The sequence below is a fragment of the Pelobates fuscus genome, chromosome 9 (genome assembly GCF_036172605.1).
Source record: "Pelobates fuscus isolate aPelFus1 chromosome 9, aPelFus1.pri, whole genome shotgun sequence".
Lineage (NCBI taxonomy): Eukaryota > Metazoa > Chordata > Amphibia > Anura > Pelobatidae > Pelobates > Pelobates fuscus.
Genome location: NC_086325.1, coordinates 122,270,011 through 122,288,157, shown reverse-complemented (window position 1 = coordinate 122,288,157; position 18,147 = coordinate 122,270,011). Strand labels below are relative to the sequence as shown.

The 18,147-nt window shown below is 35.3% G+C and overlaps 1 protein-coding gene across 2 annotated transcripts in view; it reads right to left on the bottom strand.

Annotated features, from left to right (window-relative positions):
• Positions 1-325: 325 nt before the first annotated feature.
• Positions 326-18,147, bottom strand: part of LHX2 (LIM homeobox 2) — a 49,261-nt gene continuing 31,439 nt past the window's right edge. For both annotated transcript variants that reach the window (XM_063432349.1, XM_063432348.1), the window contains exons 4-5: positions 6,134-6,339; positions 326-2,136 (exon numbers count right to left, since the gene is read on the bottom strand). In XM_063432349.1, the coding sequence (XP_063288419.1) occupies positions 1,849-2,136; positions 6,134-6,339 (494 nt within the window). In that variant the 3' untranslated portion in view covers positions 326-1,848. The remainder of the gene's footprint in view (positions 2,137-6,133; positions 6,340-18,147) is intronic.

Sequence of the window (18,147 nt, the reverse complement as noted above, 5' to 3'; positions counted from 1 at the left end):
TCTAAATTCAAACATAAAAAAGAACAAGGGGAGATACTGCCAAAAAAATATATCAATATCTCATAGGGGAATAAGCACTCAATCAGACCCCATTTGCTTACAAAATTGTACTCACAATTGAGGAGTAATTAAAGGCATATCATACCATCTTCATGCATACAAGAGGCAGCACTTTTCATGCATACATAAACTGAAGGTAGCTCTTTGCATGTGGAATTCTCTGAATGCAGAGGACTTCTGAAGACTGTATTAAAATAGATCCCTTTAGCTTAGGATTGATTTGAATGATTATTAGTATATATATATATATATATATATATATATATATATATATTGTCTTGCAGTATCTCTCCTTGCTCTTTGATATATTTGTTGAAGATTCAGAGGTTCCTGGGGAATACGGCCTTTCAGGAAAAGTATATTTATTTATTGACATAATTCCACTGTGTGTAATATTGTGTTTCACTTTAGTTTGTGTTTACACATTGTTTGGTGTTCTATGTACTTTCTAAATTCAGTCCCATTTTTGGGGTATATGAGCCTGTATAATGTAAAGTGGATTCTAAATTTTACACTAAAATACTTTTGAATTTTACTTAAGGTTTTCAATTTTAGTGAGCACTAGCAAAGTTCATCTTCAAGATAATGCCAGAGTACTCATTTGTGAGTAAAATGGCTTGCTCACTCAACACTTTCCAATTTATAACAGAAACCCTAATAAATATTGTGTATTATATTATTTGTATGTTGCTCTGTGTATGTGTATGTTCCTTTATATTCAATGCCATTTAAAATTATTTCACCTTTCTGCAATGTATTTTAATTTGAAAAATTATACAAGTGTTATTTTACGTGAAATATGAGCTGGAATTCTGTTCAAAACTATAATTAACGATTTTGATGGCTAAAAGCAATTGTGCATGATTCCAAATTATATCAGCGTTCACAGTGAAATAAATAATTGTACTGATTAAATTTAAGCACTAATATGTTGTTTTTTGCTTTTTTTTGTTTGTTTGTTTCTTTAGATTCATTTAAGAATTTAGTAGCCTTACTAGGCTTGGTGTGAGGGAATTAATTATATTGGTATGCATTTTTAGTTGAGAAAAATACTAACGTTCTGTGAATGTTCTATCTCATTGGTTAATACTTATCTCAGTCTGGCCAATGACTACTCGTTTGTAAGTTCTTCATAATTTTTAACACACTTTTACTAGATAGCAAAACAATATTGTGTCAGATCACCACAATGCAAGGTAAAAAGGGATTCTTTATGTAATGAGATGTTTGAAAGCCTATTGTTGTATCTCCTTATATAAAATAATGAATACTCTCTATATACCATATCTTGGTGCTTAAACCTCTGTAACCCTTAGAACGCAGTCAAAAGCCACCATGGAACCTGTTTCTGCTCAAATTTTACATTATCAGTTTAATGCTAAAAGTTCTGTTCAAAAAAAATATCTAAACAATGTACTTTTTTTTAGGACTATTTGAAAAAAACTTTTAACAATTTTGTTCTGGTCGTAAATATACAGAGAGAAATGTATGTTGATAAGTCAGTATATAAGGCACGTAACAGTCTTTGAGAATACAGAAGATTCAGCCAACTTAAATTAATGGTTCTTTCCTTTGTTTAGACCGCAAAACTGTACAGTTACACAAATGTTGTGTTGCAGATACATCTTTCAAGCTATCTTTCAGTTTATCTTTAACACCAGTACAATGAGCTTTTCACCAGGACGTCCTCAAAAAAGGGTTATTCATTGAACAAAGTCTCTATTAAAATACACTTGGAAATTGACTAAAAATAATTTCTTTCTCTTAAAGAAACTTTTCCGAGAGTCATCAGAACAGATTTGTCAGTGTTGTTTGTGGAGGGCTTCGAGACTCATGTATGTCCAAGCTGCCAGGCACCGAAGTTAGTACAGAGGTCACAGTTGGCATGGTAGGGTTTGTCAAGTCTGTTAATGTAGTTGGGGTGCTGGAGGGGCTCATAGAGGCATTTGAAATTTCAGAAGCTGGACCTGAAGGAGTCCCAGCTTGAAGTGCAGAATCAGATGTTTTGTCCACTCCATTATTTTCTTGACGCAAAAGATTCCTTCTGAATTTGGCTCTTGCATTCTGAAACCATACCTAAAGAACAGCAGAGGAACATGTTTAGATAATAGTTGCAGTCAGCACAAACTATAAGCCAATACATTGTCGCAAACGTCAGATTCATTATTTAGCAGTGGTTAAATTCCAGTAGTGACTGTTAAAATGATTTCCATCACAGAAGACATTGTTTGAAATATGGTTTGGTGCACAAAAAAAACAACAACTTTATATTATGATATTTTAAACACTGCAAGTTACATTTATAATTAAAGGAAAGAGTCACAATATGATTTACCAAAGTGAGAATTCAAATTGAATTTCAAATTTAAGTCCGGAGTAACTAAACTTAAAGCATACCTGTCTTAGAAAATATTTCCAGTTATTTTCACCTTAAACTCGAAATTCACTTTAAATTCACCTGTGAATAACCGTGAGCGTAACAAAGACTTAATCACCCTTTTTACATTAATTTGTTCTACTTTCCATTTAAGGATACACTAGGATGATCATTAATTCTTTCCAGGGATATCTAGTGCTATGAGTCTTGTTAATTCATTCCAGCAAACCCAATACTGGGTGATATACAAAGGAAACTTTCTTCAATCAATCAATCAATCAATCAATCACAGATAAGAAAATAGCTCACTTAGTAACACAGCATCCAGACATCTGATACTGATTGACTTTTTATTCTTCAATGGACATTGTTCACCATCGATGCTCATTTTAACCCAGAAGGACCCATAACAGTCCAACATATCCAAGCACATATGTCCAAACACATCATTCGTAATAACTGAGCCTTTACTTAAGTCATCTGTGTGAGAGCGAAAAAGAACACAAAGGTGCTTTTAAAAGAAACAAAACATCTATTTTTTGCTGGCAAGAGGCATTCATATCTCCCAAAGTAAAAGAACGTTCACAGTTTCAAGAGTGAATGTTTCCATATTTTGACATGCTTTATGATTTCTTAGTATATTTATTTCTTTTTCCAGTTCTTTTTGCTGTTATTGGCAGGTTTGGAGGAACAATTTTTCCAATACAACTTTTCCCTTGAGCACTTTCTTAGTTGGTGGTCATGTTATCATAGAGCAGAAGTTGAGGTTTGCAAGTCGAAACCCCTCCTTCCATAGACGTAAACACAAAAACACCAGCCCTTGTAATTTCAATAAAACATGGTGAAAATTACTTCCATATATATATATATATAATTCAAGGTATATCGCAGAACATGTTGTGATCCTTATTTTGTTGTTGTTGTTGTTGTTGTTGTTGTTTTTGTTATAGTCAAACATATTTTTTTTTAAACACAATTTCCAGTGAATTAACCTTTTTCATCAAATCAAAAGCAATAATACCAGTTGCCAAAGTAAAATTGTCTAAATTTAAGAACTAATTTGACAAAGTCAAAGAAAACAAAATACTGGATATAGAGTGGTCCTTGAAATATTTTCAGATAAAGAGACGCATAAATTATAAACCTTCTTCTGCCAAAGGATATGTTTGCAGAATCCTGCTAGCAGTAAAGGCATTATTAAGATATATCATTATACAGATGGGAAGGGGGTGATTTCCTTCTCTTCTACATATTTGGCACTTGCTGGTTGTCAGATTTTGGCCTGTGAAAGCACTCATATGGCTCAGCCATACACAGTCCATCAGCACATAACTGAGGAATTGCATATCCAGTTACTAAAGCAAAACTTAGGTCATAGAGTGCGACAAAAAAAGAACAAGTTTCCCTTCAGACACAAGACTCTAGTTGTGAGTTATTACATATGTGGTTATGAAAATAAACATCCAATAAATACAATGGAATGCAGTGATTTCTTTAGATCCAATTTTATCATTTGGTGGGAGGAGAGGCAACTTTTTAAAGGACCACTCTAGGCACCCAGACCACTTCAGCTTAATGAAGTGGTCTGGGTGCCAGGTCCAGCTAGGGTTAACTAATTTTTTTATAAACATAGCAGTTTCAGAGAAACTGCTATGTTTATCAATTAGTTAAGCCTTCCCCTATTTCCTCTAGTGGCTGTCTCACTGACAGCCACTAGAGGCGCTTGCGTGATTCTCACTGTGAAAATCACAGTGAGAGCACGCAAGCGTCCATAGGAAAGCATTATGAATGCTTTCCTATGTGACCGGCTGAATGCGCGCGCAGCTCTTGCCGCGCGTGCGCATTCAGCCGACGGGGAGGAACGGAGGCGGAGAGGAGGAGGAGAGCTCCCCGCCCAGCGCTGGAAAAAGGTAAGTTTTTACCCCTTTCCCCTTTCCAGAGCCGGGCACCCTCAGGGCACTCTAGTGCCAGGAAAACGAGTATGCTTTCCTGGCACTAGAGTGGTCCTTTAACTGGGTTTTCCTGCACTCACTAGACAAACAGGTAAATCTGTAATATATCTTTAATTCTATTATTAAAATTGGCGTTAGTATGCAGGATACATATGCTGTGCTTCTTGAGAATGAATACTGTGGTTGTCACCAGTGGGGTACCTCAGGGATCTGTACTTGGACCCATTCTAATAATGTTTTTATTAGTGATATTGCAGAAGGTCTTGATGGTAAGGTGTGTCTTTTTGCTGATGATACTAAGATATGTAACAGGGTTGATGTTCCAGGAGGGATAAGACAAATGGCTAATGATTTAGGTAAACTAGAAAAATGGTTGTGGCAACTGACATTTAATGTGGATAAGTGCAAGATAATGCATCTTGGACGTAAAAACCCAAAGGCAGAGTACAGAATATTTGATAGAGTCCTAACCTCAACATCTGAGGAAAGGGATTTAGGGGTGTTTATTTCTGATGACTTAAAGGTAGGCAGACAATTTAATAGAGCAGCATGAAATGCTAGCAGAATGCTAGGTTGTATAGGGAGAGGTATTAGCAGTAGAAAGAGGGAAGTGCTCATGCCATTGTACAGAACACTGGTGAGACCTCACTTGGAGTATTGTACGCAGTACTGGAGACCGTATCTCCAGAAGGATATTAATACTTTAGAGAGAGTTCAGAGAAGGGCTACTAAACTGGTTCATGGATTGCAGGATAAAACTTACCAGGAAAGGTTAAAGGATCTTAACATGTATAGCTTGGAGGAAAGACGAGATAGGGGGATATGATAGAAACATTTAAATACATAAAGGGAATCAACACAGTAAAGGAGGAGACTATATGTAAAAGAAGAAAAACTACCACAACAAGAGGACATAGTCTTAAATTAGAGGGGCAAAGGTTTAAAAAATAATATCCAGAACTATTTATTTACTGAGAGGGTAGTGGATGCATGGAATAGCCTTCCAGCTGAAGTGGTAGAGGTTAACACAGTAAAGGAGTTTAGGCATGCTTGGGATAGGCATAAGGCTATCCTAACTATAAGATAAGGCCAGGGACTAATGCAAGTATTTAGAAAATTGAGCATACTAGATGGGCTGAATGGTTCTTATCTGCCATCACATTCTATGTTTCTATGTTTCTATGTAATACAATAAGAGAATCTCAAGGTTAACGTTATATTACACATGTGTCAATGTACCTAAGGTACTAAAGCATAGGTAGTTAACCAAGAATGAAGATCTTGTATTCTAAGAACCATAAAATAAGATAGTGAGGAATCCTAGCAGTTCTTTTTATTTGTGATTGTGGTTTTGCATCATTCTAAATGCAGAAACGTTCCAAATATCCCATTAACTTCTCCCAATTCAATCATTCTCTTCAGCTGCCAATAAGTTACCCTTTAAGCCAAGTGGCATCATTTAGCAACATTTTCCCATAAAGCCTGATTTTTGTTTCTAAGTTCTTGGTGAATAGATAGATAGAGAGATAGATAGAGAGAGAGAGAGAGATAGATAGATAGATAGATAGATAGAGAGAGAGAGAAGAGAGAGAGAGAGAGAGAGAGAGAGAGAAAGAAAGAGAGAAAGAGAGAAAGAGAGAAAGAGAGAGAGAGATATTTTCTCTTTTTTAACATTGTTTGTTTCTCAATAAATCTTTTTTAAAGGTCATTGCCAATAAAGTTTTTGGGGGCTTTTCTTGCTTACCTGTAAAACTCTTTTGGTTAAACCTGTCTTCTGTGCTAGTTGCTTTAGGTCCTTGGCATCTGGATTGTGGTTAATAGCAAAGTAAGATTTCATTGTCCGCAGCTGATGGTGTTTGAAGGAGGTCCTCATACGTTTGGTTTTCTGGTTGGGGGTGTACTGTTGATCTCTGTCCATATGGTCTCCATCGTTTTCATTGCAGCTGAGCGCTAATGGAGACAAGGAAAGAGATGTAATTAATTATGTTACAAGGACTCTACATATTTGGATGTAATGCATCTGGATTCTATATCAATTTAAACTTCCAGCAGAGTTAGAGAATAAGGAACTTGGAACAGAAAGCAAGAAGGAGGATCATCTACTAACAGACTAACAGAGTTATTCACTAAAAGTAAGTATGCAAAGAGAATTTCAAATTTAATGTCAAAATAGCCGAAGTGGGAAAATTCTCTATTTCAGCATTGCTTTCAGTTTGGCTAAAATTGATATGAACTTTGAATTCTCATTTTAGTAAATAACTCTGTCAATGCAACTAGCTGTAGCAAACCAACGGAGATGACTAGAGATGATGATGATCACTACTAACATTAAATATATACCTATTTTTTTACATCGTAATTAAATGTAGTATCAAGAGCCAATTACTGCCTCTGTCCTAATGGTACTTAACAAATGTTATTCAGATGGACCACTTATTTACGTTTGGTGTTAAATGGAGCCTATGAAAATGTCCCATTTATAATTGATTGGTTTACAGTTTGCAGACCATAAACCAATCAGATAACTTCACTGAGGGTCTTTATTTGCACTTTAACTGCCTGGGAAGACTGTGGTCTGTCTGTCTTACTCACTATGCTCCAAACTGTTTAATCATACATGAGGATGAATATTCATGGCTATATGGAGGCAAAACATGGAGGACATTGACTATTTTTTTCCATTGCCAGATTTGCACATAGCATTATCGAAATTCATTTGAATCACTGAAATTGACTAAAGTAGGCCTTATGGCCCCCGCATAGCCTACTGGCTCAAGAATCTCTTACGATTTAAGCCACAAAAAAACTCACCTCTAGTCATGAATTAAATAAAAAAGCCAACATGTTGAAAACATGCCCCCACTCCATATGATGCATTGATATTTAATTTAATTATTACCCTCACACTGCCTCCCATAATGTGATGGCACAGGAGAGTCAAACGTCACCCACTCCCAGTTAATAACTTAATTTTGTATAATTATAATTAATCAGGCACGCTGTGTTCTCATAAAGTAAGTCCAAAAGGCCGAATTCAGAGCCAGTTCTGAAGGAATCCAGTATTTGATAAATGTCCTGCTTTCCATATTTTCTATACAATTCAGACATTATTGACATGTATTTTTAGCAGACATTGAATTGCTCCGAAGAAAAATTGCGTAGTCAAGGCTAATTTTCAAATTGCCATGATCAGTTATTCCCAACTTTTTTCCTGAAGTGTACATTTGGTCCTTAGTAATCAAACTCACTGGCTTGTATTTCTCAGGCAGTTGCACTTTTACTGGCTACATAACTGCTGTTTGAAAGTCTCCAGCTGCTATTATATTTCATCTCCAATAATTTTCAACTTTTTCTTGGCTGCTATTGATCATCAAGAGCGTGAAATAAACCTTTTGACAAAGTCTGGGTTATGAGAATTAATTGGGTTTTTTTTCAGCATGCCAACTACACTGTAAACCAAGCTTTAAAATACATGTACCTTTTTTTCATATTTCTACAAAATCTGAATAAACATTTCCTTTAGCCATATCTGTGCAGACTAAAACATGAAGTTTTGTGCGCACTGAGATAAACATTATAGGATAATCAGGACATATAGTCATATAGTCTATTTTTAAAAGAAGTTTGTGAAGAAACTAGTGTAGTAGGGACCCTTGGTAATACATAATATATGGTAAATAGTTAAAGGGACTCTCCAGTGCCAGGAAAATATAGCCATTTTCCTGGCACTGCAGGACCCTGCAGTGCCCCTCTTTCTCCCCCCCCCCCCCCCCCCATCCCATGTTGCTGAAGGGGTTAAACCCTTTCAGTGACTTACACTGATGTCTCTTGGTGCTGGGTCAGTCTCTGCCCACGCTCCTATGTTGGTGGGGGAGGCCTAATGCGCATGCGCGGCAATGGCCGCGCGCGCCCATTACACCTCCCAATAGGAAAGCATTATTCAATGCTTTACTATACAGATTCCGGCAACGCTGGAGGTCCTCATGCATAGCGTCAGGATGTCCAGCGTCGTTTATAAACACTTTTCGTGTTCTAAGAACACGGATGTCCCTTTAGTGGCTGTCCGATAGACATTCACTAGAGGAGGACTTAACCATGCAAAGTAATTATTGCAGTTTATGAAAACTGCAATAATTACAATTGCAGGTTTAAGGGTGATGGGAGTTGGCAACCAGACCTTTCCAATGGGCAGAAGTGGTCTGGGTGCCTGGAGTGTCCCTTTAATGATAATACATAAGTAATACGTTATATAATCATTATAGCGGATAGGAGCAGGTAAATTAGTTGGTAACTGCTGTGCATTTCAACACAAACATGCAGATTCACTGCAAGAGTTTTGCAAACTAGACCAAAAGCATAAATTTGTTACAGAGTTGGCAAAGTTCGAAAACAATTTTTGAATTAAATCAGTATATTTCTTCACGTATCTGCTGAGACTTCTTCAGGATTTGGGATATACTAGGTTACTTTTTAGATATACTGGTGTATATAACAATGTAACCAATCAATAATGCCTTCTGACTTTACGCAACAGTTTTTGCCATGCCATGCATCCCCTACTAAGAGTTAATATGTGTATAGAGGTTTAAAAAAAAAAATACCCCTCTCTCTCTCTCATTAGAGATTTTGCCTTTTGGCTAAAACCAGCAAGGTGAATTGTTAGTGTAGGAATCATCTAAGAGGTTTGGCTTGAAGTGGCAGGTGAGCTTACACTTGAATGGACAGTTATTTAAATATGCATAGGGATTTGGGATAGTGTGCATGTAACTTTTTTCTTAGTTTTTTTATTGTATGTATTGGAGCCGATGTGTACTATAGTCATTGCTGCTGCCCAAGAGTAGTATGAATTGGAGTGCAGGGCTTCATTTTGTATGTTTTGAATTGATCCAGTTGCCATTCATTGGCTGAGAGCACCAGCTGACCACTGGCCACACTGTGCTGACATAAGCCACCCAGGAATGATGGAAAGCCTGGTTAATGACACTGCCAGAAGTTAAATTATACCAGGTTTAAGGCGGGTTAAACTTTGTATGTACATACAGTTGTACATACAAACTCTAGGCTCTATGGCCAATTCAAACCACTGAAGTCACTATGGTGCTTGGAGCAACCCTTTTAGCTCTGTAGGCTGATCCCATTGTACAGCGCTACAGAATATGATGGCGCTATATAAATAATAAAATAATAATATCATGAGGCTAACAATAAAATAATAGTGTTTCTGCTGGATTGTTGACTTAATCACAGATTGAAGGTTAAAGACAGCAGACAAGTGGTTTGATGATGCTAATAAGTGAAACATGTGGCATTCATTACCTCATATATATTGTTATTGCTGTGTGTATTTATTATACCTTTAACCTACATTTTATTTATTGTAAATGTATAATAGATAATGTTATCTATTTCACGATACATTGTAGTTACAGTGCTGATTTTTTACTTTAATTGCTGTAATGGGTAAACGCAGATTTGTTAGTTAAAAATTATTTGCAAATATAATGAAATCAGGGGAGTAGTGTTTGGTGTTAATTTTGCCAATGTGCAAACATTTAAAGATATTTTGGAGTACTGGTTAATTTTAAGTAAAGTGTTTTCAGTCAAGTGTGTTTGATGTTGAGTTCACTAACTGTCTAATAATTCCATTAAAAGGGAATTCCCAAATCCTAAAAATGTTTTTTTAATAAATTACTATTTAGTAAATATGTCCAATTAATTTTGCATTTTTCTTTGGGGTTATATCTAAAATCAGCTTGCAAAAGGTGAAGATCCCTTGCCTGCGGCCTTTACAAACCCTCACCTTCTTCCCCAGCCCAGATTTTGATTGGCTGCCAATCACAGACTTCCAAATGCTGCTCATTGAGAAGTCTTCGCAAGGCAGGTGCTCTGGGCAAATCATTGACATCTACAACATCTGTTAACATACTTATAAAAATCGGATATAGTCATTTACCTGACTATACATATTTGGGAGTTTGATGTTATTTTAAGATTATCTTGAATGATACTTTATCAAGTATACCCGTATCCCCAGGTTACTGTGACTGACTTTATTTAATAAAATACTCAAAATATACATTATATTTTATAAAGCAGCGGTTTGCCTTTTGATGTGTATTTATTAGTGGGACTTTCATTTTCAAGACAACCCATTTTACAAAACATGAGTGTTCACAACATACAATGCCTACAAGGTCACGTGGGAGCACTAACGTATGATGCACTATAAATGCTACTGACATGCCAGCCATACATAGCTGACAAACTCTCCGAGCAATCTGGCAAGCCATTGCAGAAACCTTTACTGTCCTTTTCTAAAATCAGCCCTACGAGATTAACTCTTCAAAATCAAAACGGCCACTTTTTCCATAGGGTTTTTTTTTACTGTATTAAATAATAGTACAATCCTTTCAAACGATAAACAAAATATTTTTTTATTTTTTTCCCCACATTCTATAGTGTTACCGTTTTGTAATGGAAGGAATATTTACTCAACTTTGGAACCTATTGAAGGTTGTTTAAGCTACAACATTTAGGGAAACATTAAGGCATTCTACCACTTATAATTAATTGGTCCTCATTCTGATAACAAGATACATACACACATATTGTTGTAGTAAACACTGCAATGCATTGTGTGTTGGAATTGTAGAGCACTGACAAGCAAACTGCAGGTTTTTATCAAAAATAGCCATTTTGGAATGTTTTTCTAATTCCACTATATTGAATGAATGATTCTGGTCGGATATTAGCAAATGCCCCACCCTATGCCAATTCTCCAGTATTACTAGTTTGATATAGTAAACACCTTGTTATCGGTAGCTTAGCGTACTTCGATATAAAATAGATTTAGGTGAACTATTAGAGTATTTCACAATCTATAAGCTGAGAAAAAGAAAGAGGAAGGTAATGGGGACTATGAATGCTGGGAAACTGGATAGTCCCTGTGCAATGCTTGAGACAAAAACATACCACTTCTGATACATAGAAACTGTAGAGAAAACATGTTTTCTCTATTTCATAGCTCACGGAAAAATCACCAAAAATCACCAAAAATGAAATAAAGTATTCCAGTGGAGAAACTGGAAATGCTGAGCACATATTGCGTTTTGTCAACAATTAACTATTGTTCAGAGTGAATCTGTGTTTGATAGACATGTGAATAATATATTTTAAATAGAATGTATGTGAAAACTAAAAAATCTTTAATAATACACCTGGTACTATATAATATGAACTCTTTTTGGTAAAAGTAACTAAATTTTAACCAGGTTGTCATTTAGTAAATGTGAGAATTGCAATATTAGTTGAATTTGTTTATTTTGCCAAAATTTGTATGGCCGAGACTGTATTCAGACTTTAAGAAAGTCTCCAGGCACGCAAGGTATTCAAGCCGCAGGCAGAATTATTGGTTCAAGAGCAGCAACGTTTCGACCTGTTAAGAGGTCTTTGTCAAGCTTGACACAGACCTCGTAGTGCAGCTCTTCTCTTCATTTTTATATCACTGTATTCAGACTTTAGTGAATAACCCTATTTGAGATATGTCTGCTATCTAGTTTGCTCAGTCAATACAACTAATATTTTCAAAGGTGGAAGAGCAAAATAACAAAAAAACACTTTTGGAAGTAATTGACCATTCAATGTTTTTAAGGAAAAAAGTAAAGTTTACAAACCTTCTCAATCCAAAATAACAAAAATAACATTTCAAAGTTGTCAATCTTTGATGTGTATGTAGTAGCATATAGTGAAAATATGTGATCATTTTCTCTTACCAACAAATATAGGTGAATGGAACACATAGCTTGTATAAACCATTTGAGTAGCTCTTCTGTAAGCAATTCCCCCCAGTTGAGTTTCGCCCTTGGCAGATTATGATGCACAATCGCATTGGGAATTCCATCAGTGAAGTGGAAACTATTGGAAATTTCCATTCCACAATAGCATAAAAATAATTTTAAAGAGATACATATAGTAAATCGCACACATTACACAACATCATGTGTTTGCTGTGCAGTTGTACTATCAGATCCTAGTTCGGAGGTAGATTAACCTCTAAGTCACAAGACCTAACACTCTCGCATTGTTTGAGGCTTTGACATGTGATAGTATAAGCACTATAGCGCAGTGTATACTTTGAGCAGGTCCCAGTTCTGTTAGCTAAATATAGGTACAAACATGGGTATGCCCTCATTTTCTATTTACACCAGGGGTATAACCACACCTGCGGCAGAACTTCAATTTTCAAGATGCTTTGCCAATCTTTAGAATGACAAAGCACCATGGAAGTTGAGGTTCTAATACATTTGGAGACCTCTCTTTTGGGATCCCTTTGTCTATAGTATACCATTGCCTTTCAAATTGTTCGTCTGGCTCTGGTAGGGCTGCTAAATACCTATTGGGGCACATATTTCAATTAGTTTGTCCATGAAAGCGATTTTTGGCACTATGCAAAATATATATATTGCCAATGTAAATGTATGTGTTAGTGAGAGACGACACCCTTAAGGGACAACCACAAGTAAGTGATTTGACAATAGCAGTATATGACTCCCATATACAGATGGGCAGTATGTTCAAAAATGGCTCAAAGGCTGCCAGAAAAAAGCTAAAGTATAGGTATGTTCCCCACAGAATCATGGCCACAGTGACTGGCCTAGCCTCAAGTACTTTATGATACAGCTTATTTTAGAGACTGCGTCTCACCTTTTCATGTGTTATCATATCTTTAGCAATGCAAAGTTTTAAATACAGGCAGATACAGAATCATTGTTTTCCAATATAACCAGACTGTCATTGCAATGCATGCTAGGTTTGAAAGAGTCTATAATTTAAGAGCAACCACTGTGTTCAGGTTGGTAAATAGATTTTGAAAGCATATACAGCATGCACATATCCAAGATTCTGCTTGGACTAAATAACCATCCTCAGAACAGTGGGTTATAATGGCGTTACTCAATAAACACCACATTGAATGCTGATGCTGAATGTTAAAGGCCAACCCAGGTTCCACCCATATCAGCAAAGAGAGGGCATGTGAGGCCAGAGAAGACACAAAACTGAACAATTAAATGTTAGAAGCTTTTTGACTGATCTGACATTTGTTTTTCTGCTATCACATGCAAACACTAGACTCACGATGGTACAGAATGGTGGTGACGTAAAGATGTGGGAAATGTTTGTGAGTCATTTATTAGGCTCCTTAAGAAACAAATATATGTAACTGTAACATGCAGCATATTCTATGTGGTTGATCTTAAGATAAAATTACCATCTAAACGTTGTTTAAAATACATTTTAAAAAAATTTGAAAATGTGCATTTTTGCACATTGAGAACAAGGTAAATATATAGAGTTACTCAAAAGTTGTGTATCTGTCTTCAAAAACATAACAAGTGAATCTAAACCCAGGCAAAAATGTCAATTGAGATCTAAAAGGGAAGAGGGAGTGCATATATACATGATTGGTCAGCCAGTAACCCTTACTGCTATTGGTATATACAAACTGTTATTTGCTACAGGTTTTTTTTAAGCATTCCCAAATGTAAGTCTTCACATCCAATTCAGAAACTATTCTTTATCCAACAATCCTTCTCTTCCTGAGCACTGAGCATCTCAACCTAGCACAAAAATTCCAATACCAGCCACTTATTTATAGCCGCAAACACTGAACATTTTCACTTGATATAAAGATAGCAAATACATGTCATAAAACCCATTTTAAGAATGGCATTGTTTTTAGCATTTTTTTTTAAGTGGTTACATGAATACTGCCCTTTAATTTTAGAATAATATAATATTATTAATATTATAAACATAATAAAATTCAAAGGTGATATAAGAAAAAAAAAGCACAAGATACTTGGCATTACCAACTAAACGGACACAACTGTATTTCAGGAAACGGTTAACAGAATAGTATGCTACATTACAACTAACACAACCATTCCAATCTGAGATGCACGAGAATTCATGGAGACAGACACGCTTCAGGATTGCTGCATAATTGCAAAATGTCAGTTGTTCTTAATCTAGAATGCTGGAAGTGTAAAATCTGTGCATCATTATTATTTCTAGGAGAAAAGGGATCTCATTGTTTTTGAATTATGCAAGAAAAATGGAACCATGTCATTATTTCAGTGGTAACACCAACGAAGGCTGAGAATCCTGCATACTTGAGAAGGAGCAATTTTGCTTTTGCAAAAAGATCCTGTAGTGTGATATGTTAATGCTGTTGGCAACCTTCTCTGTCAAAATGTAAAACAATCTACTAATTCTGCAAGCTGAAGCCAGAAGCATTTTATATTAGTTAGGGCCAACATGCCAAATCAGTACAGCGCTAAGGCATTTAGCATGTGTAAAATGCATGAATAGATTAAGGGCAAAGTAAGAAACATAGCTGTTGGAAAAATTAATGATAATTATTTGAATACGATTGCCATAGAGATAAAACTGTGCCAGTATTTGGTTGTTAATAAGAAAAAAAGTGTGTGGGATTATATAAAAGAAAGCACATCGCTACCTGCTATTTGATACTTGCAAATATTATACACAGAATTTTTTTTTTTTTTAAATAACATGTCTGCGTATATATTAGTCTCTGGCCAACAAACCGTACAATTATATTTTAATATTTGCAGAAGGGAGAAATTATGTGAACAACATCATATGAATAACTTGAAGAAGTGTAACGCAAGCATTGGTGCTCCAATGGCTACTTTACATAATGCACAGCTATACTACTGTGTCCATGTAAGACATAAAATAGAGTACATAAGACAGCAATCGGCCTTATGCCCTGTTGATGTTTGCAAAAAGAGAACTGCGTTGGCACCAAATATTGGGAGAAACGCAAGACGGATGTATTCTGATTATAAAGTGCTAAATGAGACATTATATTGATTTCCAATGGAGATTGCTCCATATTTAGCACTTCCCCAGAATAGTTTTTGTCTTTGATAAGTCTCCCCTAAATATATGATGATAATGATAAATCTTCTTAATATGGCATCAAGGCCTATGTATAAAGGTAAATTAACTTCTTTTCGAAGCAGAAGGATGGGTAGATTTCTTTCTGATATTGTTTTTTGTTAAAATGTTGCACTAGTTTGTAATGTCTGTGCACTGTGAGTATATAATGAGAATGCAAATAGTATTGGTTTACATAATGACACATAAATAAAATATTTAGTGGTTTTATATTCTTGAATGTTATAGAAACTATATTTTGTAAGGGCTGTGTATAGGGAAATTGTAAAATAAAAGCATTGCTTATATAAGTTTCTGTATATATATATATATACACACACACACATTTATAAAAAAAAATGTTCAAAAAATGATAATAAGGATACTAAACAAAGCTCTGAAGGAGAAAACCACATGTAGTGAGGATTCTCTGTGGCCCTCAGTTACTAATATCAGACTGTAATCGCATATTGAACCCTGTGAATAAGCAGAGATTATGTTTTTGAAGCAAATATTTGGTCATTTTTAGGTGAATGAATGTGAAAGACAGTTATTATCCCAACAGCAACCCTGTAAAGTCTTTCAATGTTTATGGTCTTTGCTAAAACAAACCGTCTGCAGTTTACATATTGTCCTCTATCTTGCCATTGGCCAAAATAAAGTAATTGCATTTAATGCAATAGATTTTGTTACTTTTTATATTCCGTGGACATACTAAATGTAATAAGTTAGTTTGAACAAGAAGACAGATTGGCAGTAAGTAACACAATGGAGATGAAGATTTGTGTCTGGGATAAGAGAACTGTTTCTTAAAAAATAAAAAATATCTATATATATGTATAGCCATATTATCTACAGAGGCAAACCTACTTCGGTAAAGTTGTTATGTGGCCAGCCATGCAAAACGTCTAAACATTACAGCATTATAAAGTTCATCTAAAACCAGAAAAAAGCTCTAGATCGATAAGTATCATTATCCAGAAGTGTTTTTTCAGAAATATTCCAGAAATAACAATATGGCTGCCTACTGCGACATTCATCCTTTTCTTTCAAAGTACCAAAAGTTGTATATTTTTTCCAGCTACATACCCCAACATTATAATAAACTAATTCAATGAGCCATCATTCAAAAAGGATCACATTTAGAAAGATGAAAGTCTGAATTGGCCCTGCTGGGAATCAGACAACTCTAAGGTTTGAAAAAAATAAAAAAATACCCAGTTGATGTTTTAACCAAGTGAGCTACCTCATCAGTTTGCAATTCACTACTGAAGTACTCTATCCCACCCATGCCCCATGAGGTACGCACACCAGTAGAAATATTGGTCTTCTTATATCTATCAGGCCATTACAGTTTTTGGTGCATCCGTGCGCTATGTAAAATCTACAACCATCAATCAGTTTATGGCGTCCCAAACCCCAATACTCACATTAATGACCAATCTTTAGTAATATTTTCTAGGATTCAAAATTATTAACCCTTTGTATGACAGAGGGGTATGCGATACCTATCAAAGAAACACACGGTTTGCACATTTGGCCGTTATAGAAGTAGGTAATGTCAATATTGCATATAAAATTAACAGTAATTTAGCTAGGACATAAATATATGATTATTCTCACCCTAAGCCATCCAATATGCTAAAAACAAAAGGGTTAATGCTGGCATTTTCATACTGAAGAATTCAGTCTGAGTTCAAACTCTATTATTGGACTGGAAAGACATTACTTGCTGCAGGGTAAACAGCCATGAGAATTTGAAGGTATGGGTAGGCTGATTGACTGCCAGATAGTTAAGAAGTTGGCATTGTCCACTCAGTTTTACACGATTAACCCATAAAGTCTTGTAAGCAGCAATATATTTGATCTCCAGGAGGAATGAAAGTAGCTCTGTGCAGTACTCAATCACATTAATTTTATTAGTTATTTTTAAGCAGAGAAGATTTGCTTTAGATTTCCCTTTCAATAATTTGTTGTATTTTACCATTTTCATTGTGGTCTAAAACTAATAATTTAGAAATTTCAAATAAAATAATTTCCTGCTGAGCAGCGTGTATTTTTTTTCCTGTCCTTATTTTGTAAAAAAAAAAAATCAAAACAGAAAGCCTAAGAAAATGATCTGGAAACCAAAATATATGTGGTTTACAAACTGGTTTCAATTTTCAGCAGTTCTTTGGTCTCGTTCTGAAAAAAATCAATTGCTTTTGAAAATAAATCTAGCATTAGCTGCAGCCAAAACCAACTGACTTGTCTCCAAAGGACAGCAAAACTTGTTATTGTAATAGTGACACATGAAATCTGTTGATTGCTTGCAAAGTACTTTGGCAAAAGCATGCGCCAATTCATTTCATTTTGCAATGTACAGAGGGTGTTCACTCAAAATATTCTGCAGATTAAACTAAAAAGAATTTGCTTTCTTAGCTAAATATTCCATCGTAAAAATACATTTTGCAGGAATTTGGCTTGTTACTACAAAAGTGGTGAACTGATCCCTATACAGGCGTGATATACATTTTCTTAACACTTTTGTTAATATCAATTGTTTATGAATCACAAACATATGCCCATGTGTATTCTAGGGAACAATCCCTCTGGAAATCTGTAATGAGTACAAAGTTATGCTTTATAACAAAAGTCATTTATGAGATTTAGAAATTTGGAGAAGCTGGGCCTTGCTTCATTTAAATAGAAAAGAAAAGAATGCCTTTAACAAAAACATGAAAAATCAGATCTGCACAGCAATAGTTATCTGTGATCGTTTGTGTTGCTTTTAAAAATCAAGTTTAAATGCCA